We start from the raw sequence: 22,963 nt of genomic DNA, 5'->3' as shown, positions 1-22,963 counted from the left end.
AATGAATGGTGGGAGTTCAGAGAATAAATGAATGAATATCACCGAGTGGCAATGAGTCACAGACACTTACGCGGTTCCATTTCGGGGCCCAAAGGGAGCCCTATCTTCACTACTGACAGAGTAGACATCATAGCACTCTTTAATTTCATCTCTCAAGTCCTGGGGGATAGAGCAGGATCCATTTCTGACTCGGAGTTGCCGTATTCGTGGAACCCCTAACAGCAGGTTCTCATAGAAGATGAAACTTCGGTTGTCAGCTTCAGTCTGGTTGCTGGGCTGCATCTTCCAGTACAGCCCATCCAATAAGGAGCCTTCTGTGAACTAAAAGCAAAGGAAACATCTTTGAAAAAGTTCCAAGCTCAGCCGCTGTCTTGCCCCTGCCTGCAACGTTTGCATAACCAAGCATTTGGCAACTCTATGAAAATAGTAGAGTGATAAGAATGAGTTTTGTTGTCAGAGAGATTTGGGATAGCATCTTGCCCCATCATTTGTTAGCTATGAGGCCTTGAGCAGGGTCCTCTGAACCAAGGTTCTTGCATCTGGAAAACCCATCTTTTGCATAGTTACTGCACCTGGCACAGAGTGGGTACTTAATACGTGGCAGCTCTGATTTTTGTTCTTGGACTAAAGGTGGGGTCATGATTAACTCCACTTTCCCTTATTAAAATAATGTCCCACACAATCATGGTTCTAAACTTTGTTTAGAGAAAAGGCTACAGTTTTGATTACCAGCCTGGCATCTGATAGACCTTTCACCTGTCTGGACTATTTTGCTGTATGGTGAACTCTCCAATCCCTCCTCGTCCCTTTAGTGATTGGCATTTATCATCATGGAATGTGTATACAAAAGTCTCTTGTTAGTTTGTACAACTAGCTATGCCTGTAGGGAAGACAGATCTATTTCTCAGTGTGCTATCCTAGTCAGATGATCAACAGAGGTAGACTGATTTGCCCTACTCAGATGGTGAAAGATTCATATTATACAAGTGTGGTTTTGGATGCCAAGTACTTTTATATATGAATAGTTTCCTGTGACCCAGTTGTCTCTATCCTTAAAATCAACAGCTCTGACCCCAGGGTGTAGTAAGAATTTTAGAAACTATCTCCCCAAGGAGAAATAATAATTTCCTTTTCAATTTCCCTTCCAATTTTCTTAGATTCCAAGCCCCATATCCCTCAGATCAGTTTAATATTTTTCCTGTGGTATCACTCATTGGTATACTGTTAACTATGTTGGAATTTGTGACAACTTGGGAAGGGGCTGGATTGGGTTGAACTTCACAACAGCAGACCTTTTTTGTTTGTTTTTGGGTTTTTTTGGGGGGGGATTTTTTTTGAGAAAGGGTCTCACTCTGTTGCCCCAGCTGGAATGCAGTAGCATGGTCATGACTCACTGCAGCCTTGACCTCAAGCAATCGCTCAAGTGATTCTCCCACCTCAGCCTCCTGAGTAGCTGGGACTGCAGGTGTGTACCACCACACCCTGCTAATTCTTTAACTTTTTTGGAGAGACAAAGTCATACTATGTTGTGCCCAGCTGGTTTCAAAATCCTGGGCTAAAGCAATCCTCCTGCCTTGGCCTCCCAAAGTGCTGGGATTACAGGCATGAGCCACCAAGCCCCACCAACAGCAGACCTTTGAAAGAATGTGCTTACTTTGAATCAAGCACTGTTCTAAGAGCTGGGGATACATGCCATCATCAACAAAGAGACAAAACACAAAAGGCGAAGCAAGACAGAAGAACCACACTGCCCTTCATTGGCCTTACATTCTAGGAGATTCTCAATAAATATTTATTGAATCTTGACTCATGGAATGAATTACAAACTAGGATGAAGTAGCTGTCAGGCTAGAAAAAAATCAATTTTTCTTGTTCCCTAGCCATGTGACCATACGCATTTAAGCATCCTGAATCTCATTTTCCTCATTAACAAACTAGGGCATAGTCTTAGTACTTACCTTATAGAGTTAGACTATAGAAATTAAATAAGGTAAGATATGAAACACTCAGCACAGTGCAAGGCACAGGCAAAGTTCTCAATGTTAGTTTACCCCCTTTGAGAGTAGGAACAGTAACTTCTAACAACTCACCATAACTTACGTCTCACACAGTGTTAAATGCAAAGCAGGTCCTGTCGATACTCATGCATTGAAATGATGAAGCCAAATGAACAATTTTCTGTGATAGAGAGGTACTTTCAAAGTTATTTGCAAATACCTTCCAGAAGTCTTCCATGGAAGACAGGGTTTTAAAGTTAGTTTTCTCCGTTTTGGACACGGGGGTGTCTAGGAAGAGCTGTGACATCATCCGGGTGTAGTAGTACACATTGGAGCTCATCATGCCGTAGGTCACTGGAACACAGAAAGATCCAAATGAACGCCCCAAGGGAACCGGCACACATTCACACACCAGCAGCCTTCACAAAGGGATTGTTCCTGTGGATAAACATTTTGGACAAATATTCACACAAGGTCTTCTCTCACCCTTGCCTTCCTTTCCCCTATCATTCTTCTAGGATATCTCTCTATATCTCTGGCTTATAAAAGAAATATGTAATATTAATATTGGCTTATGGGAAACAAAATTGGCTTACTATTGAGTATCAATGTAAGATAAGGAACATTTACTTGATATTTAGGACTACCAACATGCCTACTCGATTTCATCTTCCACCACCTCTCGGCTCAGATCCTCCATGCCAGTGAGGCTGATCTGCACAGGCCCCAACACAGCTATATGCTGGGCTCCCCACCCTCCTGCTGTGCACACCGGCCTACTCTCCCTGCAATAACATGGGCAAGCCATTGTTTGTTTCCTCCAGATCAATTCTCCATTCTTCTCTGCCCTGTTCTGTGCCCTGAGGCTAATCTTTACGAACTGTACCACCTGGAATCCTTTGCCCTTTGGGGATACCGAGGTCAGAGTTTGTTACCCCACCCCTATTCTCCATTCCCTCACCACCTGGATGCAATTTGGCAGTGGAGACTCTAACCTTGGCCATGGCTGCTGAGGGAATCCCTTTTCTCACAACCACACTGGGTTCACACTGTGCCACTCCCTCCCCCAATCCCCTAAAGCCTGGAGGTAGTAACTTTTTGAGTGCATCACTTCCCCTTGTTGGTTCTCTTAACCCCACCACATCTCTGTAAACAGTCCCTTCATTAAACTTCCCTTAATCACCACTTGAGTTCATCATCTCCTTCTTCCAGGATACTGATTGACACAGACATATCTGCTTCCCACCTACCAATCATATCTTGAATGGAACCCTATACCTTGAACTACATCCTTGCCATGGACATTTACTGATAATATTGAATGGTCTTGGAAGGAGGCGGGAAGATCCTTTGCAAGCTTAGTAGACCAAAGGAGATCAGGGTCTGATTCCTGGCCATGCTCCTTACTTGCTATGTGACCTGTGCAAGTTGCTTAAACTTTCTGAGCTTCAGTTTCCTCTTCAGTAAGATGGGGATAACCAACTATCCCATGGATTTTTTGGTGCCTAAATAAAAATAATAACTAAAATTTATCTAGTACAGTGGCTGACACTTAACAAATGTTCAATAATGGTGGCTCTTCCTCCTTAACTGGATTGCTATAATGCATTTATTATAAATTTCAGCACTTTACCAAGTACTGTCTCATTCTGGACTTTAATGATTGCAGGTATAATATAATTCCTACAATTAGCTGATAAAAAGTTTCAAGGGGAAGGAAACATGTTCTATACATTTTTTAAACCACAGTTCTGAATACCCGTGATTAATACTTACCTGAACCTATAATAAATTTCAGGGATCATATTCAAACCTATAGAAATTATTTTGGGATTAAGTACTATTTAGTAAATCTCTCCTTCATGCAGCCCTCTTCCCCACTCTGCCTTTTTTTTTTTTTTTTTTTTTTTGAGACGGAGTTTCACTGTTGTTGCCCAGTCTGGAGTGCAATGGAGTGATCTTGGCTCACTGCAACCTCCGCCTCCCAGGTTCAAGCGATTCTCCCACTTCAGCCTCCCAAGTAGCTGGGATTACAGGCATGTGCTACCATGCCCAGCTGATTTTTTATTTTTAGTAGAGACAGGGTTTCACCATGTTGGTCAGGTTGGTCTTGAACTCCAGACCTCAGGTGATGCTCCCACCTCAGCCTCCCAAAGTGCTGGGATTACAGGTGTGAACCACCACACCTGGCCCCTCTTTCCCTTTCAAGCATCATAGGAAATTAAGATTATTTAAGGAGAAGGGTAGGTAATAATGATCCAAACACGAGTGTGTTTGGGAGTTCATCTCAAGCAATCAATTACAGAGTAAATACACATAATACACACAACTTGTATACTGTATCTAGAGATGTATGAATAATTTCCAGGCCCCCTGGTTTGGCTCCCTCACCTGTCATCTTATAACCTAATGTAATTAGGACAAGAACAGTCCTCTTCAGGTGTTATATGACTTACTACCTCTCAGAACTGTCTTGGGGCAGAGTTAAGAGTTTAGAATTCTAATCCATTCATATTTATGGAACAAGGTATTGGGCATGAAGATGAACAAGACGTGATCTCTGCACTCAAGAAGAGGAGTTCATAGTGTCCCCAGGGAGAGTGCTGCCTAGCCAACTCCCACAAAGGATGCAAAGGATGGACATGAGTACACTGTCCTCTGCAAAGGCCGTCTGTAAGTCTATAGCCAATCGAGGACAGAAAGAAACATGACACAAGAGCAAGCAGTGAAGGCTGCTCAGAGCCAACCAAATGATTAAGTTGATTATTTTCAGTTAACTTGGAATTGGAATGTACTTTGCATTGACTGATTAATATAGACTGTTGTGGAGTTTTTAACCTGTGGGTTTACTGTGGTTGTTGCTGTTAAAAAGGAATTTTGATAAATTATTTATATATTTTTATTTATAAATATGGTATAACTATATATAAGTATGTAAATTGAAAATTTATCTCTTTATTTTCCTAGAGCACTCATAATCCAGTATTGATTTTTGCTTTTGAAATTCTCAAGATCTGTATTGGCTTTAACAGCTTCACCAAGGGCAAGCAACAGATTCCCTTGGTTATGTAGCACCATCTGCTGGACAGACAAGTAAATAATGCCTTCCAGCTTTGAAGGGATGATTATTGTAACTTTTTTTGTTTTTTTTTTTTTGAGATAAGGTCTGGCTCTATGGCCAAGGCTGGAGTGCAGTGGCACCATCTCAGCTCACTGCAGCCTCAATCTCATGGGCTCATGTGATCCTCCCACCTCAGCTTCCCGAGTACCTGGGACTACAGGCATGCATCACCATGGCCAGCTAATTTTCAAATTTTTTGTAGAGACGGGGTTTCGCCATGCTGCCCAGGCTGGTCTCAAACTTGTGAGCTCAAGTGATCTTCCCTGCTCGGCCTCCCAAAGTGCTGGGATTACGGTCGTGAGCCACCGCGCCCAGCCTGTAACAGATATTTAATCAGCAAACATTAACTCAGTCCTTCTCCTGTGCCAGGTCCCAGGAACGTCCATGGCACACCTGAATGACAGCTCTACAAACTCTGGTGGTCAGCTACACCATGAGCCCATGCAGGTGGCAGCTAAAAGACTCCTGAATTTGGAGTCATAATGATTTGGTTTTGAGTTTCAGCTTGCCTCCATCCTGAACATCTGCCTCTGTTCATGATTGTGGGTCTCGCATCTTGAGATCCTGGACAACTATTTAACTCCTCTAAGCCTGATTTTGGAATCTAGACAATGAGAATAATACTAAGGGCTTTTGTAAAGCTTAAATGGGGAAATATATGTGAAGACATCTGCACACTGTAAAATGCAATGGAAATATAAAACTGTTAACATCACTTCTCCTTTAAGTCCCTGAAAGGAAAACTGGAGAAAGCCCACTTGGAAGGTAGCATTCACTCTCTAAATGAAATGAATTGTGAAGAAAAATTTACTGCATGAAATAGATAACCTTAAATGAGGACCAGAAAGGAGACAAGAGTATTAAAAAACATATAAAGGACACATACATCTGTACATATGTACACATCTTTCTTCTGCTATTTAATCCTTGTCTTAACCACTGAATTTCCATTTTCCATAAAATAAACTAGAACAAAATACAGTAAACCACAGTATTGGCCAAAGTGCTGGGCTCAAACGATCTGCCCATCTTGGCCTCCGAAAGTGCTGAGATTACAGGTGTGAGCCATTGTGCCTGGCCAATACTGGTGCCTTAACAACCACCAACCTGCCTTAAAAACATGGTCTATCATTTCAAAATAGCAACAAATACTATTTTATTCTCAATAATGTTGAAAAATATAGGTTCAAATATTGAAAACAAATAAAGGGTATTGTAGAATAGTATATATTACATAAATTCCAAATCACTAGGATAAAACAAAGCAAAGAAAAAATTTCCAGTCTAACAAAAGAATAGAAATGGAAAATAACAGGAAAATATAAAAGAGAGGAAAATACTAAATAATAGAAATTTGACAAAAAAGCATGAACTGTGAATGGTTTAGACTCTTACTAAATCACAAAGCTTTAAATCTTGGTTAAAAAATAAAAACGCATCTCTAGAATTGTTATAAGAAAACCACTCAAAGCTAAAATTATCAGGAACAAAATATTTTTTAAAAGGTTTTAAGTGGTATTATAATCCTCTGACAGAGGACATTATAAGGTGAATACTCAGTTTGATAAAAAGGTTATTTTACATTGGTAAATTATACTATACATGATGATTCGACTGTAATGAATTCTTATGTATTGAATAACAGAACATCAAAATATACAGAGCAATACCTGTTAGTAATAAAAGAATTACCAAAACTACAATTACAGTTGGAAACTTAAAACCCTGTATCTTTCAATCTTTGACAGAGAAAGTAGACAAAAATTACCTAGGAATATTAAGGGTTTGAATTAAATATATGACTTGACATAGATATATGTATCTGTTAAGAAATTAAATTTTTTCCCTCTCTTAATAACCCTTGGGCCAAAGAAGAAATCAGAGCTGCCATAAAAATATAACTGTACTAGATATAAAGACAGTAGAACCAAGATGCCTTGGCCACAGTATTCCAGGTAATCTGCCACAAGATGAAGCCATCACTTTGCACAGGAAAACTAACTGTTTTGCTAGCTGTATAACTTATGGTATCCTCACAGGGATGCAGTGGAAATAAAATACAAACAAACATTTGAAGGGACTCTATAAATTAAAAGTGCTATACAAGATGATCCTTGACTTATAGTGGAGTTACATCCTGATAAACTCATTGTAAATTGAAAATATCGTAAGTTGAAAATGCATTTAATATACCTAACCTACTGAATGAGCAACACAGCTTAGCCTGGCCTACCTTAAACATGTTTAGAATACTTACATTAGGCTAGTTGGGCAAAACCATCTGGCAATACAATACACTGTAGAGTATTGGTCGCTTACCCTCATAATCACATGGCTGACTGGGATCTGTGGCTCTATCTTTAGAGTATGGTAGCCTGGAAAAAGACCAAAATTCAAAATTGAAAGTGTGGTTTCTATAGAATGTGTATCACTTTCACATCACCATGAAGTTGAAAAATCATAAATCGAACCATCATAAGTTGGGGACCATCAGTATATAAATGCAAAGCACTATACCCAAATCAAGGAATTATTAGGCTTGAACTGATTAAGTGGACATACTACAGGAAATTCTGTGTGTCAGTAAATGAGAAGTCCTAGTGAACAAGAAATGGAAACAGGCCATGTTGTCAACATTTCGTGAGACTCTCCAGGTGTCGGCACTGAGAGGTGCACAGCTGCATCCCATCCCTGCAAGGGCGGTGAACACATGAGCTGGTCTGGTCTGACAACCCTGTGTGAAGAGGTGGGCCCGAATGGCAGCACAACTCGAAGGAGGGGGCCGGTTCGGGTGGGCACCACTAAGCTTCTCCCTGGATCTGGTCCTTGAGTTGATTTTGAAGGATGAGGAGGAATTAGAATGACAGAAAGGACAGTGTACGCTGAGGCTTTTTGAGATCACAAGTGGTTTGATGTGGTTGAAGAACCAGATATTTATAGGGAATGGCAGTTCTGAAGAAGTAAAGATCGTTTAAGTAAAATGCCAGCCTATTATCTAAAGATTTTAAAGTTTATCTTGACGTTGAGGTAGCATGTTAAATGGAAGAGTGATCCCAGCACTTTGGGAAGATGTTGCAGGAGGATCGCTTGAGCCCAAGAGTTCAAGAACAGCCTGGGAAGCAAAATGAGACCTCATTTCTACAACAAATAAAATTAGCTGGGTGGTAGGTGCCTGTGGTCCCAACTACATGGGAGGCTGAGGCAGGAGGATCTCTTGAGCCTCCAAGCTGCAGTGAGCTGTGTTCATGCCACTGCACCCCAGCCTGGGTGACAGAGTGAGACCCTGTCTCAAATAAATACATAAATAAATAAATGGAAGACTGACTTGTATTAATCTGGTTCCAGAAACAGCAGCTCTTGGAAATTCTAAAAAGTCCAGACACAGGGAGAGTAGCTTCCATCTAATCTGTGGTTCATATTTCGAGGCCTCTTAAAACTTAAAGGAATCTTGTCACTTTCATACTTAAACCATGGGGTGTCCTACTGTAAATCCCTCACCAAGGCCCACCAAAACTACAGGTCTGGCCCCTGGTCACCTTTCCATCTTCATTTGATGATCTGCTCTCCAGGAACTGGCTTCACTTGGCTTCTAAGTGATTCTGGAATGATCTGAGTGTTTTCCTGCCTCAGAGCCTTCATTCATACAATTCTCTCTTCGTCTGACTCGTTTTCATTCTTGCTTCAGGCTTCAGAGAGGCGTTCCTTGAGGGAAATCCTTTTCCCCAATCATCTCCTTTCATATCACTTATCACATTTAAGGTCAGGGCCTAAATCTGTTTTTAATTAAATTACTGACCAACTTAAGGAATGAATAAGTCAGGAAATAGATGATTAGGATTAAAATAGGGACAAGAGCGATATAGGAAAGAAGACAGATTAGAGAGCCTCTGATGAGGCAGAATGATCACAGAAGACTGGGAAGGGAAAGCATCTAGGATGACACCCAAGTGTTCAGGTGAACTAGAGAGCATGGCTGGATAGATGGGTGGGAGATGAGTTCAGGCTGGGGCATGTTACCAATGAGAGAGGCCTGTGAGAGATCCCATTGTAGATGTCCAGCAGAAGCTGGTACTAGGTTCAGAGCTCATGAGTGGGACGTGGAGTCACTGGCACGCGAGTACTAGTTGAAGCATTATTTGTGGAAAAGATGACCTAAAGAACGTCACAGGCCCAATCAGAGAAAACACTGTGTAAACAAGCTTCAGAAAGAAGAAAGTGAAGCAAGTGAACACAGCAAGGAGGAACACAGGAAGAGAGGGAGTTATCAAAGACAAAGAGGGAAGCCCTAGAATGCCAAATGCCACTGGACCAAATGCCAGGAAGAGGCTGAAAAGAGCCATCCCCCGTGACCTTGGTGAGGGCTTTTTAGGAGGCAGAAGTGAGGCTGCAGAATCAATAAGAGAGTTTGTGAAATACAGTCACTAAAACCCCCAAATCTTTTAATCCAGGTTCGGTCAACATTTCAAAGAAAATAGTAAGTAACAATTTAAAAATTGTGAGGAAAATCTTTAAGGGGTAAAGGCTGTTGACACAAGTGCTTTTGAGAATGGTAGTATTGGCTAGTATTATTTTGTTTTAAAAGTGAGAGAAAGATGTATAATATTTATATACAGACAATCTTGGATATATGATGGTTCAAATTACTGATTTTTTTACTTTAAAATGGTGCAAAAGTGATAAGCATTCAGTAGAAACTGTACTTAGAATTTTGAATTTTGATCTTTTCCTAGGCTAGTGATAGGCAGTTTGATGCCCTTGCAATGCTGGGCAGTGGCAGTAAGCTCAGCCACGCAATAACAAGGGTAAATAAACAACCAGTACTCTACAGTGTACTGTGTTGCCAGCATTTTTGGATATTGTGTCTTGTGTTTTCACAATCCATTTTGGTCACATTTAAAGTACATTTATACATCTTCTATTTCTTGTCATTTTAAAATTGAGTTTTTGTCCAGTCAATTTATCAGAAAGGGCGAGGAGCCCTCCAGTCATAGTTGAAGGCTTAATAGTTACTTCTCATGGATTGCAACATGTGATCTTAAGACTGAAACTGTTTGTGGTGAAAAGATATGTGGTGAGCAATCAAGACGTTTTTCACTGGAAATGGAATTAGCTTGCAGCTGCTGTGAGATTAACTCACTGACCTTTACTTCACTGATCTTGTTATCAACTCGATCTTCATGGATTCTCTGGCAAATTAGGAAAACTATATTTAGACTAGCATCCTTGTAAGATTTTTACAAGTAAAATAAAATATTCCTTTCTTTTTCAGAATACAAGGCAAAGTTGCTTTCTTTCAGAGATAAACAAATGGAAATACATAGATCTCTTCTTAAAAGGGCTCTTCCTGTCCTAGTACATACCATATTGTACTATGATTTTGTTGTTCGTTTCTCCATTTTCATTACTTCTTTGGATACTACTGAGTTTAAAGTTAAACACTTTCTGTAGTAGTCCATTTTCATACTGCTATAAAGAACTGCCTGAGAATAGGCAGGAAGAGGTTTAATTGACTCACAGTTCTGAATGGCTGGGGAGACCTCAGGAAACTTACAATCATGGCAGAAGGCAAAGGAGAAGCAAGTACCTTCTTCACAAGGCAGTAGGAGAGAGGGAAAAGGGGGAAGCCACAGACACTTACCAAAAAACCAGATCTCATGAGAACTCCCTCACTATCATGCGAACAGCATGGGGGAAACTGCCCTCATGATTCAGTCACCTCCCATCAGGTCCCTCCCTTGACACATGGGGATTATAATTGGAGATGAGATTTGGGTGGAGACAGAGTCAAACCATATCATTCTACCCCTGGCCCCTCCAAAATCTCATGTCCTTCTCACATTTCAAAACCAAATATGCCTTCCCAACAGAACCCCAATGTCTTAATTCGTTCCAACATTAACTCAAAAGTTCAAGTCCAAAGTCTCATCTGAGACAAGGCAAGTCCCTTCTGCCTGAGTCTGTAAAATCAAAAGCAAGTTAGTTACTTCCAAGATACAATGGGGGTACAGGCATTGGGTATATGTTCCCATTCCAAATGGGAGAAATTGGCCAAAACAAAGGGGTCACAGGCCCCATTCAAGTCTGAAACTCGACAGGGCATTCATTAAATCTTAGATCTCCAAAATCTCCTTTGATCCCCTGTCTCCATGCTAATGCAAGGGGTGGGCTCCCATGGCCTTGGACAGCTCCACCTCTGTGGCTCTGCAGGGTACAGCCCCTGCAGCTGCTTTCACAGGCTGGCATTGAGTGTCTGCAGCTTTTCTAAGCGCAGAGTGCAATCTGTTGGTGGATCTACCATTCTGGAGTCTGGAGGATGGTGGTCCTTTTCTCACAGCTCCATGAGGCAGTGCCCCAGTGGGGACTCTGTGTGGGAGCTCCAACCCCACATTTCCCCCCTGCATTGCCCTAGCAGAGGTTCTCCATAAGGCTCTGCCCCTGCAGCAGACTTCTGCCTGGACATCGAGGTGTTTCCATACATCCTCTGAAATCTAGGCAGCGGCTTCCAAAGCTCAACTTTTGTCTTCTGTGCACCCAAAGGCCCAACACCACATGGAAGCTGCTAATGCTTGGGATTTGTACCCTCTGAAGCAATGGTCCAGCTGTACCTTGGCTCCTTTTAACCACAGCTGGAGCTGGAGTGGCTGGAACACAGGGTTCCATGTCCCAAGGCTGCACAGAACAGCTGGGGCCTGGGCCTGGGCCTGGCTCACACCATTTTTCCCTTCTAGGCCTCCAGGCTTGTGTTGTGAGGGTCTGCCCTGAAGATTTTCTGAAACGCCCTGGAGACATTTACCCCATTGTCTTGGCAACTCACATTCAGCTCCTCGTTACTTATGCAAATTTCTCCAGCCAGCTTGAATTTCTCCCCAGAAAATGGGTTTTTCTTTTCTACCACATGGTCAGGCTGCAAACTCCCTAAACTTTTGTTGCACTCTGCTTCCCCTTTAAACATAAGTTCCAATTTCAAACCATCTCTTTGTGAGCACATATAATTGTATGCTTTCAGGAAAAGCCAGGTCACCTCTCGAATGCTTTGGTGCTTAGAAATGTCTTCTGCCAGATACTCTAAATCATGTCTCTCAAGTTCAAAGTTCCACAGATCTCTAGGGCAGGGGAAAAATGCTGCCAGTCTCTTCGCTAAAACATGTAAGAGTGACGTTTACTCCAGTTCCCAATAAGTTCCTCATCTCCACCTGAGACCATCTCAGCCTGGACTTCATTGTCCATATCACTATCAGTGTATTGGTCAAAGCCATTCAACAAGTCTCTAGGAAATTCCAAACTTTCCCACATCTTCCTGTCTTCTTCTGAGCCCTCCAAACTGTTCCAACTGCTGCCTGTTACCCAGTTCCAGAGTCGCTTCCATATCTTCAGGTTATTTTTTATAGCAGTACCCCACTCCTGGTACTAAGTCTCTGTATTAGACCATTTTCACACTTCTATAAAAAACTGCCTGAGACTCGGTAATTTATAAAGGAAAGAGGTTTAATTGACTTACAGTTCCGAATGGCTGGGAAGGCCTCAGGAAACTTATAATCATGGTGGAAGGCAAAGGAGAAGGAAGCACCTTCTTCACAAGGCAGCAGGAGAGAGAAAAAGAAGGGGGTAAGTGACAGACACCTACCAAACAACCAGATTTCATGAGAACTCACTCACTATCATGAGAACAGCACAGGGGAAACCATCCCCATGATCCAATCATCTCCTACCAGGAACCTCCATCAATACATGGGGATTACAATTGGAGATGAGATCTGGGTGGCAACACAGAGTCAAACCACATCACTTTTGTATTTGAATAAATTTTATTTATTTTTATTTTCTTTTATTTATTTATTTTGAGACAGGGTCTTGCTCTGTCACCCAGGCTGGAGTGCAGTGGCATGACCACAGCTCACTGCAGTCTCCATCTTCCAGGCTCAAGTCATCCTCTTGCCTCAGCCTCCTGAGTAGCTGGGACTACAGGCATGTGCCACCATGCCTGGCTAATTTTTATTTTTTTACTTTTTTGACACAAGGTCTCACTGTGTAGCTCAGGCTGGAGTGCAGTGGTCTAATCATAGCTCACTGCAGCCTCAAGCAGTTCTCCTGCCTCAGGCTCCCAAGTAATTGGGACTACAGGTGTGCGTCACCATGCCTGGCTAATTTTTAAATTTTTAATAGAGACAAAGTCTTGCTATGTTGCCCAGGCTGGCCTTGAACTCCTGGCCTCAATTGATCCTCTCACCTTGGCTTCCTAGAGTACTGGGATTATAAGCATGAGCCACTGTGCCTGCCCATGGATTCTTTTTCTATTCTTTTCTTTTCTTTTTCTGAGACAGAGTCTCGTTCTGTCGCCCAGGCTGGAATGCAGTGGTGCGAACTTGGCTCACTGCAACCTCCACCTCCCGGGTTTAAGGGTTTAAGCAATTCTCTGCCTCAGCCTCCCAAGTAGCTGGGATTACAGGCACCTGCCACCACGCCTGGCTAATTTTTGTATTTTTAGTAGAGATGGGGTTTCACCATCTTGGCCGGGCTGGTCTTGAACTCCTGACCTCGTGATCCACCCTCCTCGGCCTCCCAAAGTGCTGGAATTACAGGCATGAGCCACTGTGCTTGGCCTATTTTTTCTACTCTATAAAATATTTATGGAAGTCTACTGTTTTTCTCAGTGATTTTTGAGTTTCAAATGTGTTAAAATATTAACCCTTTGTGATGTTTCTTATAATCATTCTTTGTAATTGCTTTCTGCTTTTTAATGTTGCCTATTTCTTTGACATACAGAAATATTATGTTTCTACAATGTTGACTCAGCTAACTTTTGTGATTTCTATTAATGTGTTGAAACTATATATAGATTTTTTACTCAATTTTATAGAATGAGAGCACAGAAAAAGGAAATGACAAATACATTTTTATTATTATAGATTCACCAAATACCTTCCTTGCATTTTTTCCTTTTTTTTTCTTTCCTTCCTTCCTTCTTTCTTTTTTTTTTTTTTTTTTTTTGAGACAGAGTGTTGCTCTATTGCCCAGGCTGGAGTGCAGTGGTACAATCTTGGCTCACTGCAACCTCTGCTTCCCAGGTTCAAGTGATTCTTGTGCTTCAGCCTCCTAAGTAGCTGGGATTACAGGTGCATGCCAACATACCCGGCTAATTTTTGTATATCTTGTAGAGACGAGGTCTCGCCAAGTTGCCCAGGCTGGTCTTGAACTCGTGACCTCAAGTGATCTGCCTGCCTCGGCCTCCCAAAGTGCTGAGATTACAGGCATGAGCCACCGTACCCAGACACTGTTTTCAAAGATCTTCTAAATATTCTTTATTCCTTTCTTGAACTTCAACACCTAACTCACACAATAGCAATACTATTGCTATTTATAACAGTAACCCATGTATATTAATAAGTGCTTTAATGGTGAATTCATAGCAACTCTCAGGTTTTGAGTAGGAATAAATCCTAAATAACAGAGAAAGTGAGATTACTTAATTCTCATGTCATTTCTGTTCTCTTGGTTAAGTAGACTGATTTTAAAAATACAGGGCACATAACCTCATTGGTAAGATGGAAAATAAGCTCTTGGTGAGCAGTTAGCTGCTCCAAATGAATCTGAGTCTGGGCTCAAATAATTAGAAACTATAGCTCTTAGAACTGAGATAATTCTGCCATTCTCAACAATCTTTGGCAAGAATAACTTCTTACTACTACTACTGTATGACAGACAGCATCCTAGGATCTTTTCATGTATTATTTCTAATCTTCACAATGATATTTCCAAATACTTGTTTTACAAGTGAGGAAACAAAGGCTTAGAAATGTTAATTAACTTGCCCACATTTACCTGGCATGTTAGCAGTGGAGCTGGGATTTTAACTCAGGTCTGTCTGATGCAAAAAAAATCTGTACTTTTCTTACTGTGCCAAACTGCTTTTTAAAACCCTACCTACTATGCAAGGTGATATAGTTTGGATGTTGTCCCCATCCAAATCTCATGTTGAAACATAATCCCCAATGCTGAAGGTGGGGCCTGGTACGAGGTGATCAGATCATGGGGGTGGATTTCTCAGGAATTTAGTACCATCCTCTTGGTACTGTCCTTGAGGTAACGAGTGATTTCTCATGCGATCTGGTCATTTAAAAGTGTGGGGCTTCTTCCCTGCCCCATTCTCTCTCTCTTGCTCCTGCTTTTGCCACATGATGTGCAAGCTCCTGCTTCACCTTCTGCCGTGAGTAACAGCTTCCTGAGGCCTCCCCAGAAGCAGATGCTGGAGCTATGCTTCCCTTACAGCCTGCAGAACCATGAGGCAATTAAATCTCTTTTCTTTCTTTTTCTTTTCTATTTATTTATTTATTTTATTTATTCATTTATTTATTTTTTGAGACAGGGTCTTGCTCTGTCGCCCAGGCTGGATGGAGTGCAGTGTTGCAATCATGGCTCACTGCAATCACTGACTCCCAGCTTCAAACAATTTTCCCACCTCAGCCTCCTGGGTGGCTGGGACTACAGGTGCATGCCACCATGCCCAGATAATTTTTGTATTTTTTGTAGAGAGGGGGTTTCACCTTGTTGTCCAGGCTAAGTTTGAACTCTTGGCTCACCATTACACCTGCTTCAGCTTGACAAAGTGCTGAGATTACAGGCCTGATCCACAGTGCCTGGCCAAACCTCTTTTCTTATAAATTACCCAGTCTCAGGTATTTAGGGCAATGCAAGAACAGCCTAATACATAAGCCATAGGGGTAAGTACACTATCTCATTTACATACAGAGTAATGAGTTTGATATTCTTGGTCATTTGATATTGACATTGCTGGCAAGATTTTAAAACTAGTAATTAAAAAGATAGCTGGTGAGCAATAGGGAAAGGACTCAGTCACTAGAAGCCAGTAAGGTTTTGCTAGGAGTAAATCTTGCCTGGTTCTCACTTCCTTTTTAATCTGGTCAACAGCTCACAGATCACAGGAATGGTGGAATTACTCAGACAGGCATTTGGAAAAGTCTTTCCTATCATCTTGTTTATGAACACTCTGAGCTGGATGATAATATAATGACGTGAACTCCAACCAAAGAGCCTTGATTAATGGACTGATGTTCTTAGACCAATCTTTTTTAGTTTAATAATTTACAAGCATATGGATAGAGATAATAACTCTGCTGATACTGTGAGGCTTCAGGGAGTAGCTGATGTGAGATGAATGAATCCAGTTCCAAGATAATTTCAACAGAATGGAAAAATGGGCAGATCCTAACAAGATGAAATTTAACAGGGTTGAAAGAGGAGTCCTCCACTATGGTCCCAGGCTAGCTCACATACAGCTGGGGGACACAGTGCTTCACAGTTTTTGGTGAAGAGACTAAGGAATTATTTATATGATGAAACAGCCTCATGAGTCTGGCCATGGTAGGTTGCACAAGCCACAGTGTAGTGTCTGGTTTAGGAATCTCATGGCCCCACTCACCATGGTGAGGCTCATGTGCTTTCTTAGGGACTCTGATGAACAGAACATGCACCAGAGGGACTTTCCATCATGGGAGTTACTCAAACTTGTGTCTCCAATCACATAATCAACAGTTGGATGAACTGGAAAGGCTTAACCTGGAGAAGGCTTAGAGGAGATTAGGTATTTGTCTCCAAACTTGCGAAGAGCTGAATTGGAAAAGCAACGTGGAAAAAAGATACTTGGTATAGGTAGGCTTGGAGGGTGCAACTGGGTAGAAGTTATAAGAGATAGACTCTGGCTTCACTGAAGGACGAACTTTCTAACATAGCTGTAGAAAAATGAAATGAACGATTTCAAAGAAGTAAGTCCCTTAACCTGGGACTCTTGTTCAATCAGAGGCAGTATGAGTAACCATCTGAGAGGGACGTTTTAAAGAGAATTTAGCATTCAGTGAGGTCAGACCATATGACTGCTAAGATACTTTCTTAATTAGAGATTCTACAATATTCCAAAAACAAAATTTTTAAATATATAGCTACTCACATAAGAAATAAAATGTGATTTGCATGAAAAAGAACAAAAAGCGACAATATTCTCAAATAAACAAGAAAACCAATTCATTATGTGACTTTAGGCATATTTCCTAAAACTCTGTCTTCAGCTTACTTCTCTGACTTACCTTCCAAATTTATCACTACATCTGAAAACTCGTTTCTCTAGGCTACATTGTGGAGGCTCTGTTAGTAGATCTCGGAAAACCACATATGTATTTTAAAATCAGAGTGATTCTAATGCTCAGTCAGTTTGGGGGACTGCTGAAATTCTAGACTTATGTACAGGGGTTACCTTCTATTTTGCATAAGAAATTTGTCTGTATATGTAAAGCTTGAAAAGAACTTAGTAATTCTAATCAACTTGTTAATATTTAAGGCCACTGCAGTTTAATGTTTAAGCATCATTTTAATGCAGGCAGCAAACTCAATCTCAAGTTTCTAAACTCTAACAATTTAAAACATAAAAATATCACATCCAGGCTGGGTGCAGTGGCTCATGCCTATAATCCCAGCACTTCCGAGGCAGGAGGATCACTTGAAGCTAGGAGCTGGAGACCAGTATAGGCAGCAAAGTGAGACCCCACCTCTACAAAAATGTTTTAAAAGTTAGCTGGGCATGGTGGTGTGCAGCTGTAGTCCCAGCTACGTGGGTGACTGAGGTGGGAGGATCACTGAAGCCTAGGAGCTCGAGGCTGCAGTGAGCTATGATTGTGCCACTGCACTCCGGCCTGTGAAACAGATCAAGACTCTGTCTCTAATTAAAAAAAAAAAAAAAAAGGAAACCTTGTCTCAGAGGAGTTTGGTAGGAGGCTCTGGGGTCATAAAACTGCTTCCTCATCTGTTCTCGTGAAGACTTTAGATGAGACATGACAGAAATCCATCATCGAACGCCCTTTGATTCAGAGGACAAATCCATCACCTGTGGCTTTCTGGACTTTGAGACAAATGGTTCCTACAGCTAGTCTCTCGCTCAGGCATCCCTCCCCTCACCCTACCAGAGGATGGGAAGACGAACTGAAAGAAGGAAAGAAGACGAAAGAGATGGGCCTATAGCAAGTTTCTTGTGGAGTAAAAGTCCAGCAATTATTAAAGATTGAGAAGAAATAATGAATTAAAATGAGGCAATGACACAACATATCCAAATCCAAAAGAAGGGGATATTACATGTATACGCCAATAAAAGCAATATTAGTAGCATTATTTGTATTTCCTGAAAGTTAAATTTGGAAAGTCATTTTTCTGGAAACAATTCTTATGCAGACTTTATGTTAACTGATATAATAATAGTATGACAATAATGATGATACTGTATTCATTGTTAAGAAATCTAATACAAAAATCCTCTAACTTGGTTTCTTGGTGTCTGGCAAGTTGCCACGCGTATCTCATAGTGAAAATCACCACCACTGACGATGAACTGGCTGGTCAGATAATGCTGATTTTTAATTAATGTTTACCAGAGTGCAGAAGAGAACTTGACCAAATTCTAAATTGGAATTGAACTCTTTGCCTCTCCCGTCCTGTGTTAAACGCAAGTCCACAGTCACTTAGCATTTGGTCACAATTTAGTCACAATTAGAAAAATTCTTTCTTATATATTTTTCAGAGCCTTCTGTTGCCATCCGCAGTTTTGGGAAATGGGGGTACAGCAGAGAACAAATCACGTCCCTTCTCTTATAAAGCTTGCATTCTACCATAGGAAGATAGTCAATAAACAAATGCCCAAATAAAAATATTAGAATTAAAAACAAAGGTAAGAAGGTAACTTCCCAGTTGCCCCTCTGGTGCATACACACTTCCTTTTAATTATGATTTGGATAGGTCAAATCTTTTCAAAACTTTCCCATTAGTGCAAGGAAATATTCTACTTACAGATGCACAAGACTATGAGAAAAAGGAGGTATGTGACCAGTTCCCGTAAAACACTTTTAAGGTATTTCTCTCGGTTAGTGCTGCTTTCCTCCATGAGTCTTGTTCCCCAGAGACCTTTAAAATAATAATGAAGAAAAGAAAAGATATCATTTTATTTAAGAAATCTCATGAATGGCAAAAGGGAAAATAAAGCACAAATTAAAAAGTTCACCTATAAGGGAGATTCTCCTTTTTTTTTTTTTAATCACATTTTGAATGCAACTGAGAAACTGGTTTTGTAGGCCTACCTTTTATTTAAGAGTACATCTGGCTCCAATGTTACCCCAAACATGCAAAACATAAGGCAACAATTCTGATCATTTTATAGGCTCCCAAGCCCATTAGCAATATCTTAGTCAAATTTTAAAAAGAGAACAGGAAATAAGGAAGGCCTAACAGAGGAGTTACATAATTGTGCAAAACTTATCAGTTCTTCCTATTTGAGGTGGATACAACCTTGTAATTATCCTACTACTAAACCCAGTTAAGAACATGATGTAATTATATTTCAAGTAATACCTTTTAGGTCACCCCTGATGAAAAGAAGTCCTTGTTGGAGAATCACTTCAATATAGAAACATGTTATGCTTCTAACCTACCGGCATAAAAACTCTGCTCTGTAAGAGCAGAAGCTGTCCTATTAAAAAACTCCATGGTGACTGATTACACTAAGCGTGCTTAGCTTAGCAGATTTTTAAAACAGCAATTAACATATAATCTTTAAAAGCAGCAACTCATCCATGTTCCCTCTCTTTCTTTGTAGAAAGAGTAGAATCAACAACCATGTTCTACATTTTAGCAGATGGAAAAAGCGTTGGGCTGGCTGAGTGAAGATGACGTAACCCTCCATGAGCTTGCTGGAGAGAGTGACCGCAGTTTTGGACTCAGCCAGCAGCAGACATGGTGGCCATCCAAACCCCCGTTAATGAACAGTGTGGTAAAGTCACATTGCTGGTTACTTGGAAGAACCTTAACACTTTCCAAAAAAGACAAACCTCTCAATCCTTTCGGTTAGATTAGGTTGGCTGTTAAATGGAAACCAACCTGGTCCTTGCATGTTGTCTCATGCTTTGATTCCACAGACCTTAACTCCTTCAATAATGGAAACTCACACAGCCACTTTCGCCACAATCAAGCCACATAGGGAAATGGGAAAAAATAGCATAAGGCCTTTTACTTCGAAGAAATGAGTTCATCATTAGTGTTCATGTATTTTTTAAGTCTTATAATAATATGTAAGTTCTATTCCTGAATTTGGGTATTTCCTTTCCTTTTCTTTTTTCCTTCCAAATGTCCTTTAGGAAAATCAGCACTGAATTCAAAAACACTGTGTTACGCATCATACGTTTCACCAGCACTGAGAGTGGAGCATAACTTATGACCAACTTTGCTTCTGCCAAGATCTGGTAGTTGTCAGGGAATTACTCACTCAGAAGAAATGCAGCAAGCAGAATGTTTGTTCACTGAAACACTATCATATTAAAGAATTATTACAAATTTAGATGACATGGAAAATTACAACTTAGAATAACACAGAGGCAGCCAAAGATTAGGCTCGGTAGCCCTGGACACAAATACATCACTTCTTTGGGTAAATTTATTTTGGAGGCCAGGCCTAAAATATATGTCAATAGAGACTGCTAGTCTCTTTACTCCCAGGGAAGACTGTTACCCTGTCTCATTTGGTCAATGATTTCATTCTTTCCCATGGTTTATAAATAACTAGGCACTAAGGAACAGCCATGATTCTTAATATTTATACATGGTATTGCTTGGCCTATAAATAGAAAAAAACAAACTCCTATCAAATTTTCTTCAAGCTAGGCTGGGTGCAGTGGCTCAAGCCTATAATCCCAGCACTTTGGGAGGGTGAGGCGGGTAGATCACTTGAGGTCAGGAGTTCAAGACCAGTCTGGCCAACATGGTGAAACCCTGTCTCTACTAAAAATACAAAACTTAGCCAGGTGTGGTGGCGGGCGCCTGTAATCCCAGCTACATGGGAGGCCGAGGCAGAAGAATCGGTTGAACCCGGGAGACAGAGGTTGCAGTGAGCCAAAATCACACCACTGCACTCCAGCCTGGGTGACAGAGTGAGACTCCATCTTGAAAAAATAATAATATTCAAGCTAAACTTGTGATGGCCTACGGCAATTTAATTCTAGCCTTTGAATGAAACATTGCAAATGGAAAGAAACAAGTCCTCTTATGTATGTATGTATGTACGTATGTATGTATGTATGTATGTATGTATGAATTTATTTATCTTGAGGCAGGGTCTCTCTCTGTTACCCAGCCTGGAGTGTAGTGGTACGATCACAGCTCACTGAAGGCTTGATCTCCTGGGCTCAAGCCATCCTTCCGCCTCATTTTTTGATTTTTTGCAGAGATGAGGTCTCAATACGTTGCCCAGGCTGGTCTCGAATTCTCGGCCTCAAGTGATCCTCCTGCTTCAGCCTCCCAAAGTGCTGGGATTACAGGCATGCCACTGTACTTGGCCTCCCTTATTTATATTTTTATATGATATACATCCATATATTTTCTTTCTTTTTTTCTGTCTCTGTTTTTTTTTTTTTTTTTTTTTTTTGAGACAGACTCTCACTCTATCACCCAGGCTGGAGTACTCTGGCGCAATCATGGCCCACTGCAGCCTTGACCACCCGGGCTCAAACAATCCTCCTGCCTCAGCTCAGCCTCCCAAGTTTCTTAAACTACAGGTACATACTACCAAGCCCAACTAAGTTTTTAATTTTTTGTAGAGCTGGGGTCTCACTACATTGCCTAGGCTGGCCTCAAACTCCTGAGCTCAAGCAATCCTCTCGCCTTGGCCTCTCAAAGTGCTGGGATTACAGATGTGAGCCACTGTGCTTGGCCCTGTGTATTTTCTTTTTCTAAATTACTCTATCTACTTCCTCAAATATTTACTGCTTTAAATTTTTCATCTCATTTTCCCATTGGGTGTGTATGTAGGACCAATCTTAGGGTACAGGGACCTTTTACATCCTGGTGGGTGAGAAATAGTTGCATCTACAAGTAGGAAAAATAGCTGTCCTGCAGCCAACTATTCTCCATGTTTGGCAGAGCTGATAGGATAAGAATGGTTAAGGATGGAATCATGTGCAAATTGGTGACACTCTTCAAAATCAACTGTTGTCTTTCCCATAGCTGTTCTAGTTGTGGTGGGAGTTAACTTCCCAGCATTGCGGGTATTCAATGTTTCCAGGTGTTAGGGAGAACACGGACTGAGAGTATAGACCCAATTTCCTTTAAGAGGGTGCTTAGCTAATGCCAGAATGCAAAGCCAGAGTACATCATCTAAAGCAGGGTCCCCAGTCCCCAGGCTGCAGACGGGTACTGGTCCATGGCCTGTTAGGAACCGGGCCCCACAGCAGGAGGTGAGCCGCAGGCAAGCGAGCATTACCGCCCGAGCTCCGCCTCCTGTCAGATCAGGGGTGGCATTAGATTCTCACAGGAGTGAGAACCCTATTGTGAACTGCGCATGTGAAGAATCTAGATTGCCTGCTCCTTATGAGAATCTCACTAATGCCTGATGATCTGAGGTGGAACAGTTTCATCCCCAAACACTTCCTACCCCAGGTCTGTGGAAAAATTGTCTTCCATGAAACTGGTCCCTGGTGCCAAAAAGGTTGGGGACTGCTGATCTAAACAGTGCATTCCTCTGCTCAATGTTACTTATTAATAGGAACACTGGGGAACTCTGTAATGGAGAACTCCAAGCACAAAAGATATTCCAAACATAAATAGTTGGCTTTGAACAAAAATGCCATTTCCCCAACTATTTTATCTAAATCCTTTCAAAAACTTTTTACTGGCTGGGCACACTGGCTCACGCCTGTAATCCCAGCACTCTGGGAGGCCGAGGTGGGTGGATCACCTGAGGTCAGGAGTTTGAGACCAGCCTATCCAACATGGTGAAACCTCGTCTCTACTAAAAATACAAAAG

General features: G+C 41.3%; 1 protein-coding gene across 1 annotated transcript in view; it reads right to left on the bottom strand.

Moving 5' to 3' along the window:
- PKD2 (polycystin 2, transient receptor potential cation channel) overlaps positions 1-22,963 on the bottom strand; it is a 70,107-nt gene that overhangs the window by 39,188 nt on the left and 7,956 nt on the right. The window contains exons 2-4 of the mRNA XM_016951850.4: positions 18,964-19,077; positions 2,218-2,351; positions 71-321 (exon numbers count right to left, since the gene is read on the bottom strand). Coding sequence (XP_016807339.1) covers positions 71-321; positions 2,218-2,351; positions 18,964-19,077 — 499 coding nt within the window. The remainder of the gene's footprint in view (positions 1-70; positions 322-2,217; positions 2,352-18,963; positions 19,078-22,963) is intronic.

Source organism: Pan troglodytes, chromosome 3, assembly GCF_028858775.2.
Source record: "Pan troglodytes isolate AG18354 chromosome 3, NHGRI_mPanTro3-v2.0_pri, whole genome shotgun sequence".
Taxonomy (NCBI): domain Eukaryota; kingdom Metazoa; phylum Chordata; class Mammalia; order Primates; family Hominidae; genus Pan; species Pan troglodytes.
This window is presented reverse-complemented; position numbering and strand designations above follow the sequence as displayed.